General features: G+C 37.4%; 1 protein-coding gene across 1 annotated transcript in view; it reads left to right on the plus strand.

Annotated features, from left to right (window-relative positions):
* Positions 1-23,669, plus strand: part of FAM135B (family with sequence similarity 135 member B) — a 120,033-nt gene that overhangs the window by 46,430 nt on the left and 49,934 nt on the right. The window contains exons 3-5 of the mRNA XM_042839942.1: positions 10,909-11,048; positions 16,599-16,669; positions 19,301-19,474. Of these exons, the coding sequence (XP_042695876.1) occupies positions 10,909-11,048; positions 16,599-16,669; positions 19,301-19,474 (385 nt within the window). The remainder of the gene's footprint in view (positions 1-10,908; positions 11,049-16,598; positions 16,670-19,300; positions 19,475-23,669) is intronic.

Raw genomic sequence — 23,669 nt, forward strand, 5'->3', positions numbered from 1 at the left:
TTCTTTTCTTTTCTTTTCTTTTCTTTTCTTTTCTTTTCTTTTCTTTTTTTCCTTCATTTTAATTTATGAAAGCTTTTAACATTTCTGCCAAAGGTTCTTGCCAAGCCTACATTGGATGTTTTCCAGTTTCCCCTCGGTTTTTCATTCTTCTTGCCTGTGTGAAAAGTTCCCGTCAAGTCTTTAAATTTCCTCTATTAATTATAAATAAGAACAAATTAACTCTTAGGCTGGTTTTTTTTTTGTTTTGTTTTTTAATTTTTTTTTTTTTTTTTTTGGCTGTGATTCATATCCACAGGCTTTCATATTATTTCCCATAGCCTTCTTTTTCAATGGTAACCATCCTTAAAAGTACATGGATATATGTAAAAGACTTAATGCAAAATGAACAGTATTTTTTTTCTTCACATTTTTTGAACAATCTCAACCTAAATTACTATTCCTGGAGTAATGGAAACCAGCATTCTGTTCGCTTACAGCAATTATAAAAGCACTGAAAAGAGAACGGAGTTTGTTTCTATGACTCTTGTTTCCTCTTACACTACTTCATACATTGGCTTGCTTTTCTGATTACTCTAGAGTATTTGTCATTTGGGATCTCCAGTATTTGTTCTTCTCTTAGGCTTTCCTGCCACTGAAATCCAGAGGAACAATATAATTACTTATTCATTCTCTTCATTCAGTGTAACATCAGAAATGATAGGCTGTTTCCAAAGTTGCACCAATTGAATATTTACTTCTTATTGTATTATTCTTTAGGAAAGAGGTTAAAAGCTAGGAAAGAAACTGTAAGCTGCAGCAGCACACTTCTGATCTGTTTTCTTCTTTGATCTTTGCAAGGAGTGACAATTTTTCCAGCAGACAACTGTGTAGATTTGGATATCTAAGGGCCTGAAATTCAGCTTAAGTCAGAGATGCATATTTGTCCCATGAATTACACTTGGGATTATTGATCTCAAAATCATTAGGAGTGTTGATGAATGGGTTTACATGATGAAGGAAGAGATTTGAGATGTTATAAAGCTAATACAAAAAAGTATAAATGATTATCACTTGCAAAATTATACCAAGGGAAATATCTGCACAATTTACTTATTGTGAAGATAATCAAAGGCTTCTATCCTAGGTTTAGTAGGTGTTTCTTAGCTAACTTAGACACAGTGACTGATAGTCTGTGATAAGCATTGTAATAAAACTCAGAGATAAAAATAGCAGCTGCAGTCTTTAAGTGAGATACAAAGTGAAGGAATAATTAGCCTGTGGGAACTGAGCCGCAGAGAAGCTTCATGATTTGCCCAGTGTCTCTCAAGGGAACAGTGATAGCACTGGGCATCCAGATCTCTCATATGCTGCACGGCGCTAGTGTTGCCATTTCAGAGCATGCTTCTGTTTGATGGTAAATAGAGACCTTTCTTTACACTGAGTTCATTTCCAGCTCTACCACTGATTCTCAGGATCATCTTTTGATTCACCATATTTCTGTGCAAGTTTCCTAATTATAAGATGGTGGAAGTAAAATTTTGGTAATCTTTATTTTTAAATGCAATTAAACCCTTTTGTCTCAGAGATTTTTTGGACAGACAAGATGCGGCCCATTTCAGTCACAGTATCTTAAATGGGTTTTGTTGAGGGAGGCTAGGGGGAATAGACTTGTGATCCTCTAGTCTTATAGTGCTAAGTTGTCTTAAGATCTTAGTGCAGAACCATGAGATGTACACAGTTTGTGTCAAACAAAAAGACAGCCTGTTCAGAAAATGGTAAGGGTTCCTTTTCTTGAATGACCCTTAATTCAGACTGAAGGCGATGAATAGCCTTACCAGACATCAATCCAAGGAAGAAAAACTAATGATACTCTTGGCACATCACTGAGAAAGAGAACATTAATGCAGTTTAATGAAATCCCAGACAGAAAGCCAAATGGCTTGTGGCTGACATGCATTGACAAAGTATGATAGGTCTCTTGCTGATTTATGTGCATGTGTGATCCAGATGAAGATGCAGGATTTTAATTGAAAATAATGTGCATAAAGCAAAAAATTTACTGATGGAATGGCAGAGGTTGATGGAATCTAATTGGAGAAGTAAGTGAGTAAGAAAAAATAATTTTATTGCATATTTGTGCTGAGCTGCATAGACAGTTCAGCAATTAAATCACTAATCATGCAAGAGCTGGCTGACCTAGAGGAGGAGAGGAGCATTCTTATGCCTCAGCTGATTAGAAATTAAAATATCTGCTAAAAGATATAAAACATACAGAAGAAAATTTAATCCTTCCACTTAGAGTCTGAAGTCCTTTCTGCTGGATCCTCAGGCTTTTTGTTTTATGGTGGAATCTTAGGGGCTGCCTTTCACATCTTATAATTAAACTTACTGTAATATTTTTGACTGTCAGAAAAAAGCTTTGCTTATTTAATTCACAGTAATTTATCCTCTGAGTCCAGTGCAGCTAACTATAGTGCAGGAGACAAAAGTTTGGTCAATATATGACGTCTATCCATCACCTTCCTGAACACAATAAGCATAAATGGTACTGTGGCAATAGTACATTAGGAGGGTGTTTAGTTCCAAATCCACACCATTAATCAGAAAATTTGAAACACGTATGTCCTCAGCTGGGAAACCTTCAATCTCTAAAGGTTCTATGCTTGCTGTGTCTGTACAGTACATACAGTCAGAGTTGATTTTTTTTTTTTTTTTTTTTTTTTTTTGTATTTCAGCTCTGACATATCTGAATCTGTAAATATTTGTAGTGAGGAAAATGGAGATGTTTTCCTTCCCCTCCCTCTTTTTTCTTGCTCCCCTCTCAAACAGTGTGCTTTAGCCTTCTTGTCAGGGCATTCTTTTGCACACCACTAATGCACACAAAGAGTTTGTGAAATTTTTAATGGAAAGCAGCTACTTAACTGAACATTGGAATTAAGTAACTCAAAACATACTACTTCTTCCATTTGCCTTTCTTTTCAGAAAATCTTAATTTCTGCCAGAATAGTACTAAATTGACTGGAAGGTTGGCATAACATTCTGAAATTTCTGTATTCCTGTGATTCTGAAACACACAGCTAGTGTTTGGGTTATTTGAAAGGCACTTCAACAATTCGTTCTCCATATTTAGGACTGAATTCATTTTTATCCTTCAGTCCTTTCACATTGCAAAGCAATGCAAAGTGACACTAGCATTGCTGGGTTATAAAACATTTGAATGAATGGTGTTAATGCACATTTATACAAGTAGACATTTATGCTAATGCCCATTGGACATTAAAATGAAGTCTTGTCTTTTTTAAGCCTATAAAGAGACTTATTGTTCTCTAAATAGTCTGGAATCTCTCTTCCAAAATTTAATTTTAGTACCAGATTCTTCTTTTCTCAGGTTACTCAGTTCTAAAAATCATATATGTCTGTGACAAGGGTGTTTCTTTTCTTACTTTGATTATGAGGAACAGCACAGGGACAGTGAAGGAAAACTAAGAACATTAAGTGCTCAGGTAGAGTACATAGCAATGGATATTCATTAGACAGTCACTTTCAGTCCCAAGGTCTCTCTTGCTAATGTACTTTGTGTGAACTCTTCTTTGATGCTTATTGTTCTGAATTTATCCCATACCTTAACACAAACTTGTGTCTCAGCTACAACTACAGTATACCAAGAGTAAAGAAACAGAGTAAGATCACTACCTCAATGTCTATTTTAGGAAGAATTTTCATATAGAATAAATGGAATTTCCAGCTGAAGTTTACCACAGTTTGCACTATTTGATTAGTTGTGGTAGAGACCTATAATTATCTCTTATTTAAGAAGACATATGGTTCCAACAGATGGTAAAGGGAAAAAAGCAAGTTAGATAAACACTGCTATTTGCACAAGGCTTTCTGATCTTTGGTTTAGTTTTACAGTGAAGAGCATAGGCTCTGGCAAGATAGCATACTGTTCATTCAAGGAATGTCCACATCTTAAATTTCACTAAAAATAGAAAAATTAACTTGGCCTACAAGTGTTTAAGAAATTTGGCAACAGTAGAAGAAATTAGATGACACAGGAACTTAGTAAATACACAAGTATTTTGTAGGAACTCTAAACAAGAAACATCTCTCTTTTGATATTAGAGATATTAGTGGGAATTTTGTATGCCAAATATCAGAAGGACAGTGTGTCTGGACAGGAAAATGTAGTCAACCACTAGACATATTGGGGTTATGTTTATGACAGTACTAACTGGGAAGATACATGCCATAGAAATGATTCAGATTACACACAGGTGGGATACAGGTAGTCCAGGCTGAGATTTTAATGACAATGCTATGTGTACCACTCAGTGACCCATCCTCACCATTGAGCTGTGGGAGAAGACTATGACTGTTTCTAATTTGCTTCAGAGCAAGGGCAGCAAGCTAATTTTACACTGCCTCCTTCTGTGATGCTCCAGCAGATGATTTTATACTCAAGAAGATTAGGAAAGATCACAGGAACCGGTGACACAGCTTGGCTGCGTAGGTAGTAACATAAGGCCTGTGGGTAGAAAGGTATTGAAATGCTCAGAGCTCTTTCTCACGTGAGTGTGTTGCAGTGCCCTTCATCTATCTGTGCACGAGCGACAAGGAGAATGAAACTGCATTTGAAGGAATGTGACATTTGCTTGTGTGGGAACCCAAACATATAGACTATGATATGTTTCTTGAGTCTGAATTAATCTGAGATATAAACTCTTCGGTGTGTGCTGTTATTCATAATGAAATGTTTGTGGTAAAGCTCTGTTTACAACTAGAGCAGCTTGGTTTACCCGTGTTATTGAAGAGTATATCTTTCATTAAATCAGAGCTTAGCAGAACTCTAAATTTCCATTTATTTGAGCAGTAGTGTAATAATACTTTCCTCAGATGGCAAGAAAGATTCAGGATTTTTCTAGTAATTACCTTGTTTCCACTGCTATGGATGTAAAGGCATTAAGGAGGATAGTTTTGAAGTTATATTACTTTTCCATATGGATTTTTTTCTGACGCTGTAATTACTTCCTGTTCCTTTTTAGACCTCACACACAAAACTCAATAAAGAGCAAAGGCAGAATTCTGGAGAAGGCAGGATGTAAACCTGAAGTCGTCTTTCAAAAGGGCTGTCGTATTGGTATTCCCTGGAGCTATGATTTTATATTTAGAATAACAAATATGACTTTGTTTTCTGTCCTGCTTAGGGGATAGAAAGTGATGTAATTTCTCCAGCAGCAGAGTGCTGGGACCTAGTCATCACATTTCCTACTTCCTTATTTTGAAAAATTACTGATTTGTCTTGCTTCTCTGGGCTAGTGAATAAAGGTGAGAATAAAGGTCAGGGTGAGTCCACTTTCTGATCATTCTTCTTCAAACCCCAGGATGAAGTGTACTAAAAGTGGAGGTAATAGAAAGTTATAAGTATGGTGTTTTCCCTCTGTAGTTTTCAGTAAAGCTGACATGTTCTACAAGATTAATAGAAAAATTGTATGTGGGAAAAGGATCTAATACCAAGGCTTTCTTCATTCCTCTAGTCCCCCAGCAGGACCAGAAAGTAAAGCAAAGTGATGTAGTGATATCCATTCTACTTGTGCATGGTCTCTGTAGCTCTACAGCCAAGTACCTCTTCCTTTCTAACGGTTGATTTTTCTTTAGAAATTCTCTAAAATATATTGCCTTTCACCCATGGCTATTTTATCATCTAACGTGAAAATTTGGGTTAGGAACTGTGTTAGATAGTTGTGTGTTTGTAAGTCTTGATGAAATACAAAGAAACACAGCTCCATCATTTCTCAAAGGTCTCCTTATACTAAGGCTCCCAGGCAAGTCTGGATCTCATGCAGGGATGCCTACTGTCCTTGAAAAGGACTGTTGCTTAACATTTATTCCAGTTTCCTTCAGCAGTTACAGATAGCAGGAGGAAGCAAAATTGAAAATGCAATTATGGAAATAATTTAGCTGATGAGATTGGAGCATCCTAATGACTTATATGCCAAGCAGATTGCACAGACCTTAAAAACTATCCAATCCTATTGCTAGCAAACAGCAAGGATCCCCATGATTTCAATGGCTCTGAGGATTCATTCATCATCAAGTCTCCACTACAGCAAGATATTGCCAATTCAGAGTCTCTTCTTGACAGAAATCAGAGGTTGAGACATGCAAGTGTCATTATCAATTGAATTTGCCAAGGTGAAATATTACTGAACCTTCTCAAGCCATTTTCATAGACATTAAAAAAAAAAAAAAAGAGTGAGTACACAGTGATTAGAGTACAGAAGATTTGAAGGTAAGAAAGGAGATAACTGAGGCATAACGAGAGCCAAAGTAGTAGAAGTAGGGGGTTAAAAAGGCTCAGAGTTGAAAAAGAAGAAACTGATGAAGCTGGAGAGGACAGTAGGAATAACTGGCCAGTGAAATCTGAGAGGAGATATATTCCATCTGCTTTGTGTACTAGGGTCTTAGAAAGGTCAAAGGACCTGTCCAGTTTGAACACTATCTTCAGATGTTCTTCAGATCCTGGTGCTTTTTCTTGAGGATGTTAAACAGATTTGCTTATCCATTGCTAACTTACTAACTTAATAAATCCTACTCTTCCATCCCACTCATCTCTACATACTCTGAGATGTTATGGAAAGATTATTTTGTAGGAGCTTTTTCATGTCTGCCACAGACAGCTCCCTATTCAAATTCCTTGCTCCTAGTGATGGTCCTCAGAACAGTGTAGTTTCTATTCTCACTAAGTTTGGCTGAAGATAAAACCTGAATTTGTTACTTAGCTCTTTCACTTTGTGATATTTTGAAGGCTAATTTCATCCAAAGAAGAGAAGCAGTAAAGAAAAAGCCATTTAGGAAAAGGACATGGGAAACAGGATTCCTGTTGGTTTAAGGGACGTAGCATAATTAGCTTTTGCTCATCGAATTTTTGTGTCAGGAGGTGCATTTGTGACACCTCCTGACAAGAAAATTTACTGAGCAAAGGTAATTACTGCAAGATTAGTCTTTCCTTGTTGAATTTACCAAAACCTAGATATTTGAAATTGTGGAATAAAGAGCTAAAAGAAGGTCAGTATAGTCTTAACTCAAGCTCTCACCAGGGATTCAGAGCTTCCAGCAGTTTCCACATACCAAATGTGTTTTTCTTGGAGTGCATGTGGCCTGTGAGCAGTGCAGACATAACTCAAAGCTGTATGGGTAGGTGAGGTTTTGCTAGAAAGGGGTTTGGGAGAGTTTCAAGCTTCTCTCTCATCACCTTATGCTTTGTCCTGGAGGATGGAGGGGGATGTATGTGCACAGGTGTATATCTGCTCTGTCACAGAATCACAGAATCACAGAATCACAGAATGGCCAGGGTTGGAAGGGACTTCAAGGATCATGAATCTCCAGCCCCCCTGCCACATCCAGGGCCACCAACCTCCCCATTTAATACTAGACCAGACTGCCCAGGGCCCCATCCAACCTGGCCTTGAATATTTCCAGGGGTGGGGCATCCACAACCTCTCTGGGCAGCCTGTTCCAGCGCCTCACCACTCTCATAGCAAATAATTTTCCCTTGACGTCCAACCTAAATCTTCCCTCCCTCAAGTTAAAACCATTTCCCCCTGTCCTGCAGTTATCAACCCTTTCAAAGAGTTGATTCCCCTCCTGTTTGTAGGCTCCCTTTAGGTACTGAAAGGCTGCAATGAGGTCACCCCGCACCCTTCTTTTCTCCAGACTGAACAAGCCCAGCTCCCTCAGACTGTCTTCATAGGGGAGTGTTCCAGTCCCCTGATCATCTTCGTGGCTCTCCTCTCCTATGTCTTCTTCTAGCAACCATCATCATAGGATTATAGTAGAGTAGTTTGAGTTTGAAGGGTCATCTAGTCCAACAAAGGTTGGACTATCAGGTCTCTGATGGATGTCAGCCATGGTAAATGCCAGCCTTCATGCTACTGTGTCTGTTAGCTGACAAGTTTGTGCATTTAGGACAACGTAACTGTCAGAAAGCTTCCCAAGAACAAGGAGAAATATGCAAAACTTACTTTCCAAAAGTTACTGGGATGATGGTGATGTTTTTGTGGAATAGGCTACGGATACGTCTGTCTGGCTTGGAACCACTTCTTTTGAGTGAAAAAAGCTTTAGTATGGTCATGCAGCCAGGTATACACTGCCATTCATTAATGCTTGCTGAATGTTAAAGACCAAAAGCTACATGTGAGCACAGTGAGTTGGTGGGTAGTGTGTTTCAGCAGTGATGACAATATGTCACCTTCACTAAATGCAGATTTTTGCAAGCACAGCATGTTGGCTCTCGTTCATTGCTGGTGAAAATAGAGAGTTGGATAGAATGGTGGTGACTGATGAAAAAATCATGTTTTGTAGCAGAACTTCCTCTATCAAACAGTGTAATTCTCTTTTTATATGTAGGAGTTTCCATGGAAATAAATTGAAGGCGTTACTTTTGGAGTGACCCACATAGATCTGTTCTTAAACTAAGCAATTTTTAGCACTGTATTTATCTGCATGTCTTTGATTTTGACCTTTCCAGCAAGAGAAATGTCTCTTTATGCCACCTTGCAAATCTGGCTCCTAAAGCAGTTACACACTAGCAATGGTCTTTGCAGAAGTGCATTTGAAAAGTAAATGACATTAAACTTTCCATCTTAGAAGAGCAGCGGTATATCAATATCCAAATCAAATAACATAAAGCTCCCTTTGTCTGCCAGATAGGAATAAGAATGCATTATAACCCTAATATGATTTTTGCAGTGTCTCTAATATGATGAGGTTTAAATTAAAATAAATACGACTGCATGCTTTGAAGGGCTAATCAGGCTGAAATGTTCTAGCCTAATGGGTGTAACATCAGGAAATAAATGTGTATTTCTCTAGGCTGCTTGGACTTTATCAGAAGTACTTGGAAGGCTATGTGATGGGAAGGCAATAGCAAGGTGAAACACTGTCACACGGGTGTTCTTGGCAAAAGTCGTTAATAGGAAAATGATTTCAATGTAGTTTGTGTTGACATCCCCGTGGTCCTGATAATTGATTAGCAGAAGTCTTATTGCTTTTTAATGAACTCTTTCCCACTGACCCTTTTCATTAACTTATTTATTTATTTATTTATTTATTTATTTATTTGGAGAAGGTACTTCTTTGTCTGCAGTATTCCAGTTCCAGCAGACAAGCATCACAAAACCTAATGATTACAATTGATTATAATGTCAAGGCTCCATTCACTTATCTATTGTGACATTTAGTTCGTTCGTTCGTTCTTTTCTTTTCTTTCTTTCTTTCTTTCTTTCTTTCTTTCTTTCTTAGCCCTTCTTTTCTATTTTTTTTTTTTTTCACCTTAAACATACTTTACCCTTGGAAATTTTTAGTCCTTTGTCAGTATCAACTCAGTATCTTCTGATTGCAAATATGCACGTGGAACAAAGCAGTAGCTTTAGCAAAGCAGAATTGACCAGCCCTGATTTGAAACTCCTGACAAACCAGTGGTCCCTAAGACTCTGACCTGGACTTTTTTCCTACCCCAGATCATAGGCTCAAAACAATAGGCTCTGCAGATCCAAATGTCCAAAAGTTACTTTTCTGAGATACTGTTATTCTTTTTAAAAAGCGTGTGCTTGCTGGCTTCCTGACAAGATCTGTCTCTCTCTGAGGTACTGATTCTGGTACACCTTTTTTAAACACATCTCATCAGGAGAGTTACAAATTACCACTCACTAAAGAATTAAATTTCAGGCTCATCCTGAGCTGAAAGCTGTAAAACGATGGAAGTGACTGAAAGTAAATTTTGCAAGTTGTTGCTCAGTGTCAATGGAAGTAGCATTAACAAGTTATTCAAGTTAACTGCCAAGACCGAATTGGAAAGAACCTCACTCTGGTGCTAAGCTGCTCATTAGGTAAGCACACAAATATCACAAACTCCTGTGGATGAACTCATCAAGGCAAACGTTGTTGCCTTCAGTGTAATTTTGAAAGCTAAGCAAGTCATGCTCTGTTCTTGTCAGTGAAAGAAGAATTAAGAAACAGTGGAATTCAGGTGAAAATTAGAATTCTTTTCATTATAAAATCTTTCATCCTTTTTTGTCGTATGCCCAGTGTCTGAAAACCCATGGGTTCCTGTGTAGTCATAGTATCTTAAAACCCACAGGTTCTTCTGTAGCCAGAAAAAACTGCGTACAGTGGAGGAATTCAAAGTTAGGAAGGGTTAATTCTACCTGTGTATCTGTGAAACTTATTTGTTCTCATGTGACATAACAGCACAAACAGATGAAAACTTTGACTGTCTGAAAGCAATGGGAAGAAGCTTAGGCTTGTGATTCTTGAATTCATTCAGTCTGTTTTGTGTGGGCCAACTTGGAATTTCTCACGTGGGCCAATGGCCTGTGGGATTTCACAGGACTTTCATCAAGTTGAATGAAATGTACTTCTATTCTTTTTCTATAATTTCAACCAAGATGCCTCTGCACTTTGGGTTTCCTCATTTGAAATGTGCTATTAGCTGTTGTTTTCTCTCCCGGGTAGTGACTTCTAGAAGCACCAGAGGTAGCAAGGAAGTTCCCTTTTCTGAAATATGCTCACTGTAGACAAAAATCGAAGTATTTCAGGTGAGCACCCATAGCTCATGCTTCTGAAGATTCCCTGGGGAACATAAGATGGTTTAGGTTTCATTAGAAATAAAGTTGGGGTAAATGCTGACACAGGTTTAGCTGTTCTCACTTTGAAATCCAACGTGCCTGGTTGTGTTTAACATTTGTTTCTTTTAATACTGTGATTGGAAACCTGCAACAACCAATGTTAATAACATTAATTATTGAGAATGCAAGTGTTTAATTATGAGTTATAATAAAACTGGCCTAAATAATCATGAATTGAAAGCATAAGAGAGAAAATAGTCTCCCTACAGAAATCATACCAGCAGTCTGTCTGTGTTTTGTGCAGGTGATTCCAGCCTTTGCTCTGCCTGTGTGCATGAAAACAACGTTTACAGCAGAATATTTCAGATTTTGTACAGGAACGAAGAGATCATTCTTAATGAATCAATGAACTTCAGAGTACATCTGCTTCTGGATGGCGAAAGGGTGAGTTGTCTTGGGATGTCCATAAAAAACAGGAGGGTTGGGATTCCTCATACCTGACTTTAAGTGTCCATCACATAAATGCCTCCACTAATCTATATGCTGTCACAGGTCTCATCAGTATAAGTAATAGAGGTAAGTACATGAGTTATCTGACCTACTGTCAGCATCTGCATTAGGAGATCCGGTACTCATCATATATGTACATATATATATCTATGCTGATGAAGGTGCTTGGAATAATTTGTTTAGATGCCAAGCACCTACACTGTTAACATCTATATTAGGACAGTTAGAACCTGGGCTCTGTGCCTATTATCAAATACAGTCTACACCATGGCTTTCTAGTGGAATAATGTGTGGATATCCTGCAGTGCGTCAGTGAATCAGAAACTCAAACTCCAGTGTGTCTACTATAATTTGTCATTTGTGCACTAGATCACCTATTCTACATCTGCATAGATCAATCTCACCTGACAAAGTCTTCTGCATCTTGCTTCTCCCCTTATCATATATTACTATTACCTTCTCCTCTTTCCTTGTGACTGCTCTTTTGCCCAGCAGCCACAATATTGTGACCAAGTTGCCCAATCCCTTTCCATCAAAGTTCTCTTAGCTTTTGTTATCACTGCTCCAGACAGCAGGAATGTATGTTGTTACAGCTCACTGTCCCTATTGCCTTCCTGTTGTGACAACTCCCTCAAGCCAAGCACCCACACAAATGAAGTACATGATCTGAAGCACTCATCCTGTGAGGGATATCTGACTTCCTCTTATTGATCAGAAACCAATGTCTCCCAGTGTTTTTCCCTGTATCTTAGAGTTACAAGACTGGAATAATGTTAGAGTACAATTTTTGCAGAATTTTACACAGAAGCAGGAGAAAGATTCATTCGAGCATGACAACTGATTGTGGCCAATGTGCCATTTCTGTGTTTTGCCTGCACGACTGGTACAGAGTATATGGCATGAGGATCTTCTGTCAGTGATAATGAGAGAAAAACTACATCAGTTCTTTTTGTCAGATCAGCTTGCTGTCAAAAACAGTTTAATAGTCCCATTAGTTGAACAGCCAGCATGAATCGTGTGCTGTGTATTGGGCCAGAGATGCTCAATGGACCTTTATTGTATAACTTTGAACATAAAGATATTTAAAATTTCTATTTGCACTCATTCCACTCATATGTACTTGGATTTTATAGAGATCTAAATTAAAATGTGTAAAGAAACTAATTTAAACTTATTTCTCATATTCCATTTCCTTCTCCCTTTTTTTTTATTTCATCGTAAGTTGTGATCAATTTATTGCCCCCTTGAATTGTTGTTTGTATGCTTGCAAGAAAAAAATATTAAATGTATTAATATTTGTTCGACAAATGTTCCAACATTTTAAAATGAATGTTAATTTTATACTTCCACAGTGGAACATCTCTGATTAAGCATCCCACCCCTCAAATTACAGCAGTTTCCACTCTGTTAAGCAGCCATGATTTCTGATGATGTTTGCATTAATATTCAGAAGAGCTGTGCACCTCACAGAATTGAAGAAATAATCCCACTAGATTCCTCACAGTTAAAACTCATCCTGAATCTTCTGTCCCATGTTCATCACGCTCACCTTTATAGAGGAGGCCCCTTGGGAAAAAGATAACTGCCCAATTCTGTGTTTGCACAGAGAGATTTTATAAAGAGAAAAGTTCCTTATCTCTGTATGATGGCTGTTTTGACTTTTTGAGTGTGTAGAATATGATGATTAACAGGTTTCTTGGCCCCAAATGAGCTGCTGAAGATAGTCTAAAGAATCAAATGCAAAAAAGTAAAGGTTTGTAAAACTTTCTGCCTTAGGTGGTTAGCAAAATTCACTTCTTAATGTTCCTAGGCCTCGGATTTATGCTGTGTTATTTAATCCTCCAGGATTGTAAAAATTCAGTATGAATATGGGAGGAAGCAAAGAGTGCTGCTTAACAGGGCACCATGCTCAGAAGACTCTTGTTGGTGATTCTTTGATTCTATGACTCTATTATATTTGCAACTACTGCTGAGAGACAGTATTGCATAGTGTTGTATGTCTGTCAATATGATATGTCTGATGCAATTCTTGCAATGTAGCTTTGTGGAACTACATATAGGTCAGTGCATTCTATTTATTACTTAATTTATTTAATACACAATAGATGCCAGCTGTATTTAAATCTGTTTACTGCTGTGGTATTTATTTTTGATTGAGGGTGAAGCATTTGCTTGCTGCTTTTTTGTCTAAGTCAACAATACGGTAAATATACAAGATAGTTAGGCTGCAAAATGGGGGTATTGAGTTTATATGCTCCAAGTCATTTCTGCTGCCACAGCTGATGCTATCGAATATTACATCAAGGAAGCAGTATGCCTTCTTCTCATGGTGCTAGAGTAGTTCTGTTGATGAGATAGGCTCAATTAAAAAAAAAAAAAAAAGACACAAAAAAAAAAAAAAAAGGAAAATAGAAAATAGCCATGTGCATGTTAAGATTAGATTATTTGCTACTGTTTTATTTCTGCACAGCCCAGATGAATACTCAGATTTTTGTCTGATGTTATATGGAAGAAGCCTCAATTATCCATCTAGAACTGACACTTAAACGTACTTTCACCATTTAAATGGTGCTCTAAAACTGTATTGAATGCCTTTTTCTATGTCATCCCAGAATGCAGTACTCTTTGAATTTGAAACAATTTTGCAGACTTTGTTGTTACAGAGAAGTCTAACTTTCTTTCAATCTTGCTAAAGAAGGAGCTCTGCCTTTTTTTATCAAGCTGTAGAACAAGTAACTTGCCTCCTTGCTTGCTGGCTCAGTTGGAGAACAATTTAGTAGCTGATGGAAGATAGAATGAGGCATGCTGGAACATAACAGTACTTGTAGAATTTGTACTTTCCAGAAATGTGAGATGAGACAGCTAGATCATTCAGACTGACATCCTGGATAAACTGTTAAATATTATGGAAGTACATCACAACAGTTGTGGAAACTTCATTTATAGAGTTGCTCTTAGGAAATAAATCAAGGAAATAACCATAAACCTGAAAAAAATAAAATTCAAATTTGAAATGATGCATTTGATTCAAGACTGCTTCAAGAGAAATATGAATATGTTAGTTTGCATATACGCTTTACTGCATGAAATGCTTCTGTTTTTCATATACAAAACTTTTTACTGAATAGATTCCAAAGAGTATTTAATAAAATACATTTCCTTATGAATGTATTCTTTTGGTGAGGAGAGAGTCAGAGGGTAGAAAGGAGCCTGAATTCTGGACAGTGTTTCCTGGAGTATTTTGTGCTTTCAGCCAAATATGTTGTGTTTTTTTTCACAAGCTAGGCCAAGGTTGGAGTACCAGGGGAAATGTTGACTCAGTCAGTCCAGTAATGAAGAACTTTCTATGAGATACAAGTGAGCGTTACAAGGAACTACTGGGCGACATTAGACTGATGTGAACAATTTAAATTTTTGTATTTCCACAAAGGTATTTATCTATCTCCTCTTCCATCAGTTGTAATTTTAATCATTAACACAACTTTTCAAAAAACACCAAAAGACCCTTCTCAGTGTATCTAGGAGCACTGCTCCTTGGCTTAGACAGTCAAACATGAATTATATTTCAGAGAACTTTTTCAGGCTAATTTGTTAAGTAGGCTCATTTAAAATCTTAAATCTTTACTTCAGAGAAAAACGAAAACAAAAAGACAACAACAAAACTGATGGTATGTCAAACTTTTGGACAACTATGCATTCTGTAGATGATAAATGTGGAAATAACCATAACAGTCCCAGTAGTACTAAGAAAAACAATGATTATTTCCTTTGAAGACAATATTATTACATACTGACAAATGATAGTGTCTCTTCTGTATGGGAAAGACATTTCAATTTTTCTCCTGTAAAGGACCTAATGCTGCTATGGTTCTAATACATGAAAATAAGTAAAACACAAGAAAATCAGGAGAATTAAAGTGATACAGTAACTTTCATTGTATAACTTTTATACGTAACTGTCATGTCTAAGAGTTGGATTGGCTTCTAGATAATGTGTGTACATGGAGAAAAGAGATTTAGACATTCAACCTATACATAAGCATTTTAATGTTATTTTCTCCTGAAGATTTCTGTTATTTTAAATCCGTAGCCCAATTTTCACTAGCTTTATAATTTAAACCTCCAATATACAAAAGAAAATGTGTTATCTCTGTAGTGAGTACTGTGATATGATTATATGTGGGTTTTGCACTGTGCTGAGCAATCTGATATCAATATAGTTGTGGAACTAAAAATAAAGTTGCTCAGTTGCACCTTAATGCATGATCCTGCGCAGAAATGAATATCTCTAAGTCTCTCAGACCCATTGCCTGAAGGTGTTCTAGGCAAATGTTTCTAGCCTGCTATATCTAAAGCTGTTCAATTTCTTAAACAGATTCAGTGACAGCTGAAGGAGTTCAGTAGTTCTTGGGCAAAAACCCAAAATTTAAACCCTTCTGTGGGCAGATGAGGTTTGCTTTGTCTGATGCTCTGTAATTGATTTTAATTCCTAGTTTAAATTCAGAGTGTAACTTCAATAATGATTATTTCTTTTGCAACTGCCAGCAACTGTGATTTTGGTGACAACAACTCATTAAAAAGGAAAAAAACCCTTTTTTTTGCTGGAGACTTACTTCCAGATGTTTTGAGACAAACACAAAAGAGAAGGCACATTTTTAGAGAACAGAGGCTGGAATTTTCTTCTCACATCTCAGTGCCTGTGATTATGCTAGGAGAAATACCATATTAGAAGGCTCTATATTTTACATCTTTAATTATTTTCATGAAGTACAATCAATCCTTGACTATAACTGTTCTTGCTTCCACAGGAAAAGGCACACTGCAGGAGGAGTTTGAGCTTTGGAAAATGTATCTAAACTTATCTTATTTCCTATACAAATCCTACTAGTCAAATTGGGTTAGATTCCTCTGACACTGTCTTTGGTGAATTTTTTGTATATTCTGCCAAGGTGCCAACTTGATGGAAAACGTAGAATTCATCTTGTCTAATGTAAGCTATCTAAACTGAAGTGTATTTTCCTTTGTATTTTGCAGAGAATATGGTTCAGGTGCAAATCAGTGAGAAACTTCCTTCTCAATCTGTCAAACACTGAGAAGAGGGGCTGGGAGTCTGGATGGCATCAGCTTGATGAGAAATTAGCTAAAAGACAAATTATAAGAGACCAGAAAATGTCATAAGTGTCTGAGCCATTAATATTTGAGTCAAAAGAGTAAAGAACCACAAGGTTTCATGGCCATTTTTCAACCAAGAAGAAAACCATTTTTGACATGGCAGAACTGCCATGAGCAGGCAAAAGCACCTTCAACTGCTCTGGTTCCCTGACTCCTTCAGTAGTGACTGCTATTATATTTTTTCTGTTCTGCCATGGCAAAGGGATGCTACTGTTGCTTAATACTTTTGCCTTTGATTTTGTCAGGGAAACTTTTGCCTTCAATGTTGTAGATCCCAATTTATGAAAGTAGCCTTTCCTTTATCTTTTGTAGGTGGAAGATGCATTGAGTGAGGCGGATTTTCAGCTCAAGTTGGACCTGCATTTTACTGATAGTGAACAACAGTAAGTGCTGTTTTAAAGCTTACTTGGTAATACAACAGTTTCTTCAGTTTGGAAAATGGCTTCAATGAAGTGAGAGTTCTTTTGGAATGAAGGCCATTGAAAAGAAGGGCGTATGTCTTTCATTTGCCTTAATGTTGAAGTCTTTCCATTTTTCCTCTCTGTGTTTGAAAAGTGTATCTCATAGTCCTCTTCTGAAGAGCATTTTCATTTTTAAGTGTGTGTTAAATGTTGCTCAATTTCTTCTTGCTATTAAAGTCAAAGGAACATATCATCATTTAGGGGCTAAGGTTGAGGAATGCATTTATCTCAGGAGTCATCCAAGTGACTGAAGATGGATGTATGAACATGTTAAGTGCTTTTATTGTGTAGAAGCCAAAGAGGTCTCAATATTTTAGGAGGAGAGAGTTTTGACTTTGATTTCCTCCCAAAATCTTAAAGAAGTGGAAATAGCATCCATTTCTGAGACATAGCAGTAGATGTGATCCCAGAACTTATTAAACCTTGCTGAATGACAGAAAGGGCTTCTGATTACTGCAGCAGATGCATTTCATGTGTTTGCATTCATATCCATAAAACACCTTAACAAGTTTCAAGTCACATGTTTCCTTTATCTTGAAGATAGAAGAAGTGAGACTTTATTCTCTCAGGCAGGTGGGATCGTCAATCATCAGCTGCAATGATGATGGGTTTAGGAGGGAAGAAAACCAAACATAAATGAAAGCCAGGAATAAAAAGAAAATGAAACTTTCAGGTTCTGAGGAATTTGTGGCTTAATGCGTATGTTTAATATCTGCTATCATCTGAATGAATTACCGGTATATTTTAAACAAAAGTTATGATATTAATAGAAAGATATTTTGCAAATCTTACTGGAATTTCCTGGGACTAGCCATGCACTATACTTAACTAACTCATTATAAATTTATGTAATTCTGGAAAGCAATTTTCTTGTATCAGAAGTGTATTTAATGCTGTAAAATAAACCTTTTTAGGAATGAATTGCAGTTTAGGAGAATGGGGCTAGCATGATCCCAGTATGTTTCATTCTACTGCTATATAAGTGATTTTGATACTGTGTTGACTGCATACCAGAAAAGTTATTCTAGAATAGTCATAAGCAACATCTATTTGAAAATTTTAACTTGTATTTTCTGAAAATAGAAGAACCCAATCCTAACTCTATTGTTTTTCTGTGTTTACTTTGCTTACTCCTTTGTTTGACCTCCTGCAAAAAGTTTTTCACATCAGCTATGTAGAAAGATACTCCAAGTAGGGGTGTTTCCCAGGCATTGGTATTGACTCTGATCATGTTCAGTATCTTTGCTGATGACCTGGATGAGAGAACAGAATGAACCCTCAGCAAATTTGCTGATGCTACAAAGCTGGGGGGAGTAGCTGGCACACCAGAAGGCTCTTGTACTTATTCAGCAAAATCTAGACAGACTGGAGAGCTGGGCAGAGAGGAACCTGATGAGATTCAATGAGAGCAAGTGTAGTACATTCCTGGGGAGGAATAATCACATCCATCAGTGCATGTTAGGGACTCACCGGCTGGAAAGCAGCTTTGTGGAAAAGGATCAGGATGTTCTGGTGGACAACAGGTTGGCCATGAACCAGGAATGCGCTGTTGTGGCCAAGAAGGCCAATGTTATCCTGGGGTGCATTAAGAAGAGCGTGAGAGAGTTAAAAAAATATAGGGAACTTCTAGAAAGAATCCAGTGGAGGGACACAAAGATTATTAGGGGCCTGTAACCTGTCCCTTATGAGAAAAGGATGAGAGAGATGGGAATGTTCAGCCTGGAGAAGAAAAGTCTCAGGGAGGATCTTCTCAATGCTTATAAATATCTACGGGGCAGGAGTCAAGTGGATGTGGACAGACTCTTCAGTGGTGCTCAGCTTCAGAACAAAAAGCATTGGGCACAAACTGGAACGCATAAAGTTCCGTACGAACACGAGCAAAGTTTTTTTACTTTGAGGATGACAGAACACTGGAACAGGCTGCCCAGAGAGGCTGTGGACTCTCCTTCTCTGGAAATATTCAAAATCTATCTGGATACTTTCCCATGTAACCTGCAATAGGAAATCTGCTTCAGCAGATGAGATGGATTATGGTCTCCAGAGATCCCTTCCAAACCTTATAATTCCATGATTCTGTGATTCTGTGGCTATGTCCTGCCCTCTGACATAGGACTGCTTCTACCTCTCACAGACTGCCTGAGGAAAAATAGATTATTGTTACATTAAAAATTACAATTAGTGATCTGTCCTGGCTTTGGGCATTCATATAAACTGAGCACTTTTCTACCTGCCTGTTACTTTTTAGTAACATTTGATGAGTCCAGAACTGGTATATGGGTGGACAGCAAGGATAATCACGAAGAGAAATTGAATCTGCATCATATATATTTCCTTTAGTACATCATGTTTCTATTTGTTACATTTGTGTTTATACTAGGTAGAAGTATAATATAAGATACTCATCAGTTATGTAAATCCTGTTGAAGCTGTGAATTTTACCAGGAAGTAATAAATATTCAGCTCAGGCCACCTTCCAGTCTGCTACTTGTCGCGTGTTATAGGCTGTGACAACTCAAGCTTTCACTAATCCTTGTAAACTGCCTTCTTTTCTAGGCTGAGAGATGTTCCAGCCATCCCCATGATCAGCAGCCGTACGCTGTGTCTTCACTTCCACCCCCAGAGAGGCCTGCACCACCATGTTCCTGTCATGTTTGACTATTTCCACCTGTCAGTGATATCCGTCACAGTGCATGCGTCACTGGTAGCATTACACCAGCCTCTGATCAGGTAAGGGACTCAGAAATGTCTCTGACAGGAGAGATCTCTCTTCTGAATACATTTCCTTATTGTATGGAAGGAGTGGAGATTATAATTTATTTTCAAGTTTTTCAGATCTGGGCTAGGTTTCTAGAGATTGGGGATTAGTTTTAGACTCTGACATAAGCTCCTTCCCTTGGTAAGACATTCAGGATCTGACCAAAAACTATCAGAGTTTGCAGAAATTTCAGATGCTTGATCTCTTTATTCTCCACCTGTAACACTAGTGAAATTTCTCTTCTCCTTGTCTGTCTTTTCTCTTTAGTTGAAAAGCACCTGAGAACATTAACATTTTTTCACTTTAGGACAGTAGGTCTCTAATCTCATCTCTGGCCTCTGAACATTAGCATACTTCATAAAAGGGCTGGAAGGAGGTATGTACGAATTAGTATGTGATAAGCCTTCTATTGAAGTTTTATTTTGCAGCATCATCTGATTTGATCGTGCAGCAGTGTAACACTAGATGCCATGGTGTGATTTGTGTTATCTGATTCATAATGACAAGAAAATAGTTCAGAACTCCTTCAAATGAAATAGGACTAGAGGTCAATATCCTCTACTTTTAGAGCGAGTGAGGAGAAGCTAATGTCTTTAAGGCAATTTACCTTCTGTCCAGTCTGGTCATCACAGGAAATAAGAGTGCTGAGAGGAAGAGAGCTCTTTGGGTTTTGGAACTAAATGCAGTGTTCAGCACCGTTCAACTTTTTTATTCTAGCAGAGCCTTGCAGTGTGCGCCAAATGTCTATTGAGTTTGTCAAAAACTGTGCAGTGACCACTGTGTCAGAAAGAAAAAGATGCTCCTCTAGACTCTTTTTTTTCCTCAGATTTCCTGTTTTGATTTGATATGTCTTTTCTTGTTTCTTCATTTGTGTAAATGTGTGAAGTGTACTTGGTGGCATGCAATGAATTATGGTTATAAAAGGTTGAGCTGTGACAGCATTGTGAGTTGCATTAGCACATCAGACAAACATATCTGTCTTTTCTTCCTCCACTGAGGTTTAGGTAACTGCTGTTATTTTCCTAGCTGTTACATGTAGATATTTAAAATAGTGAATTCAATTGTACCAGACTACTTCTAACTAGATAATTTTGTTCAGATAATTTATCCATTGTTCTACTATACAAAAGAATGGAAGAGCCATAGTTATCAGGCTTTAATTACTGTTTTCAGTGCTTTGTTATCCTCTAATGAATGGAACTACAGAGAGTTGTTACAGCTATTAGGCATAAATCCCATAATAAGCAACTGTTCTACAGTCAGATTATTATAGCTTTTAGAATATAATTTTGTGGACATTTATGAAATATAGAATATTTTTACTTAATGTAATGGAATGAAGGTTTTGACAACACAATATAGAGTTTCATTTGCTTAAGCCAGTAAAATTGCTTTAAAGTGTGGTACTGAGGATTTGTCTTATTCTTGATAAATATTCAAAGTGTAAAGAGTTCTTATATCATGCACTCTCCACATATAAATCAGAGTGAAGTCAATAGTATGAAAGAAATGTCACTGTGAAATATTTTGAAACAAAACCAATCCAATAAAACTTATTTTCTCTTCTCCCAGCTCAAAGCTTACTTGCTTAGCACTTGTTATTGAGACCTTGGAACAAAAGCTTTAATTTTAAATTCACATTTTTATTTCCAATACAACAGAAAGAACTTGAATGATTGGAAAGTCATTTTTGTCACATTATAGTAAAAATGAAATTGTTATATTGCCTGGGAAAAACATAAATGCTGTATTTTACTATGTTTTATTTTACTGCCTTACACTGTTCTGTCGTAATATTTTACACATATATACTTTATTTATAGACATATTTGTACTCTTATATCTATGACAACAAGGATTCTTGTTAGACGTACCCTGGAAAAAAAAACCTCACGTATTATTTGGAATTAAAATTTACTTCTGTTTTGAAGTTATCCTGGAGAACAACTTTGCCTGAAATAGCTGTCCACTCACATTCTCCCTACAGGCTCAGAGTCTCATATTTCTTAGATCTGTTGGCTAATTAGATACTCTTCTACAAATCCTTCCCACGTACCTGTATTTACATAGTAGAGAAAGCAGTAGGATTGGTTCTGGCCTTTCCCTGCTGAGTAATGCTCACCAACAAAAAGTTCAAGCAGATCAAATCTAATTTTTAGAAAATGAATAATTTTAAACCAATGTTGATCCTGGTTAATAATTTCTTATACAAGTAAATATTATTATTAGGTTTGATACTTCGAAGCCTTCATCTCTTATAGATCTGAGAATAAGTGAAGTGCTGGATTCAATGATTCTTTGCAGGACACTGGATGGAAAATTTGTGACCCAGCTTTTCCCATAGGCATAACCTTCAGGTTTGTAATGGGGTGTTGGCACCTGATGATGGTATTATGCATTTACTAATTGAGATGGGAGTCTGGATCAGGTGATGAGGAAGGTTTCCAGTCAACTCAGATTGCCCAGCTATGTGGTGAATACCCTATCCCTGGAGGCATTCAAGGTCAGGCTGGATGGGATGACCAGGAGCATCATAGGATGCTTGTATTCTTGAATCAGTTCCTCTTGTGGCTCCTTGGACAGCCTAATCCCTCTGAAACACTGCTACAGAGAGGGTTCTGAGCAGCAGGGAAGGGGCAGGGAAACTTTGACTTGTCCTTACAGAGCACAGAGCCATAGCTTGACTAAAAATTCCCACTTCAGGCACCTCTGACTTTTCTAAAATGCACCCCAGAAGTGGTTGGGGAAGCTGGACCACTTTGACCTGTGTCCAAAATTTTGGACTTCCAGGCAGAAATGCAATAACAAAGAAGAACAAAGATGTGAGGTGCCTTGATCTGAAACACTACTTCCCTCCTCTTTTCCATCCCTAAACTTAAACTCTTCTGCTAGGCACCATTGGGCTGGAGTTCTGCTGCTGCAGATCCCAAGCTACTCAACTTCCCTACAGGAAAGCAGCTGAAAATGAAAGATGAACAAGTCCAGTTTTGGACTCAAATTTTCTGCATAGTCTTTCATTCATACCAGTTTCATTTCTGGCCTCAATTGTTGACTTTATCTCCCTTTCACTAGCTTCACAAGTCGTCCAGTTTATAAGCAGAACAGGCAGCTAGCAGCCCAGCACCAGCAGTCAGATAAGGTGCCCTGATCCAGTTTAGCCCAGGCCTCAATAAATATTTCTTCTTTTCCCAATGGGGCACATACATTTCTATGTTGTGCAGTTTAATAAGTCTTAGGCATGTTTCATGCTCAGTTTCTTTCTTAAGTTGAACTCTTTTAGGACACACACAGAAAGAAGCATGGTTATATGCTTCGTTAATTCCAAAGACCTTTAGACCACTCCTTCTCAAGAGGAGTTGGCATACTATGCTGTTTGTTAGAAAAAATACAGCTTGTGAATAATCTCTGAAACAAGTGCCAACATTCTGTAAGTGCTGTAAGCAAGATCTGTACACTGATATTTTAGTGCCCCGAGCTTGCTGCTGTAGGAATAACAAGTAGAATCAAAGGAACATTGGTATTTAAAGGATTCAGTCCTGACCTAATTTATCTCAGCTCTACTGCACTGAGGAATCAGGACAGCCCTGGCCATCCTCGAGTAATTTTATCTTACCTAAATCCTTTTTTGCCCAGACATTTCCAGTTCCTCAAAACCAGCACCAGTGACATATCTGTGTGAAATACACACTGTATCTGTACCTTCCTGTGCACCTTGAATCTGGGTGCTGGGTCAATTTTCCTACAATCCTGAGTGTAGCTGGCTCCTACTTATGGGCAGCTTATGTCTGAAACTGCCACAGAATTAATCCTGGGAAGCAAAGGTTATGACTTACTTTTCCTGTCCCTCATTTGCAAATAATGTAATCTGCAGAAAGAAAATTGAGTATTTATGTGGGAAAGAAATATTACTTCCATAAAATGTTTATTTAAAAAATGCTGTTCCATTTTTTTTCTCTAAGAATTCTTGAATAATTACTGGTTTATTCTGTGCATTTTCTTTTTATTTGTTGCTATTTGTTTTATATTTGCAATGGTGAACCTCTGTTTCGACATGCTGTTCTCCTGACCTACAAACCAAGAAATCACACAAGAAAAAACTATTTATGAGTCAAACTCTAATTAAAAACAAACAAACAAGCATTAAAAATTGTTACCATCTGTCTTTGT

Source organism: Centrocercus urophasianus, unplaced genomic scaffold, assembly GCF_019232065.1.
Source record: "Centrocercus urophasianus isolate 14NV4802_14NV808 unplaced genomic scaffold, USGS_Curo_1.0 seq_11, whole genome shotgun sequence".
NCBI classification, from domain to species: domain Eukaryota; kingdom Metazoa; phylum Chordata; class Aves; order Galliformes; family Phasianidae; genus Centrocercus; species Centrocercus urophasianus.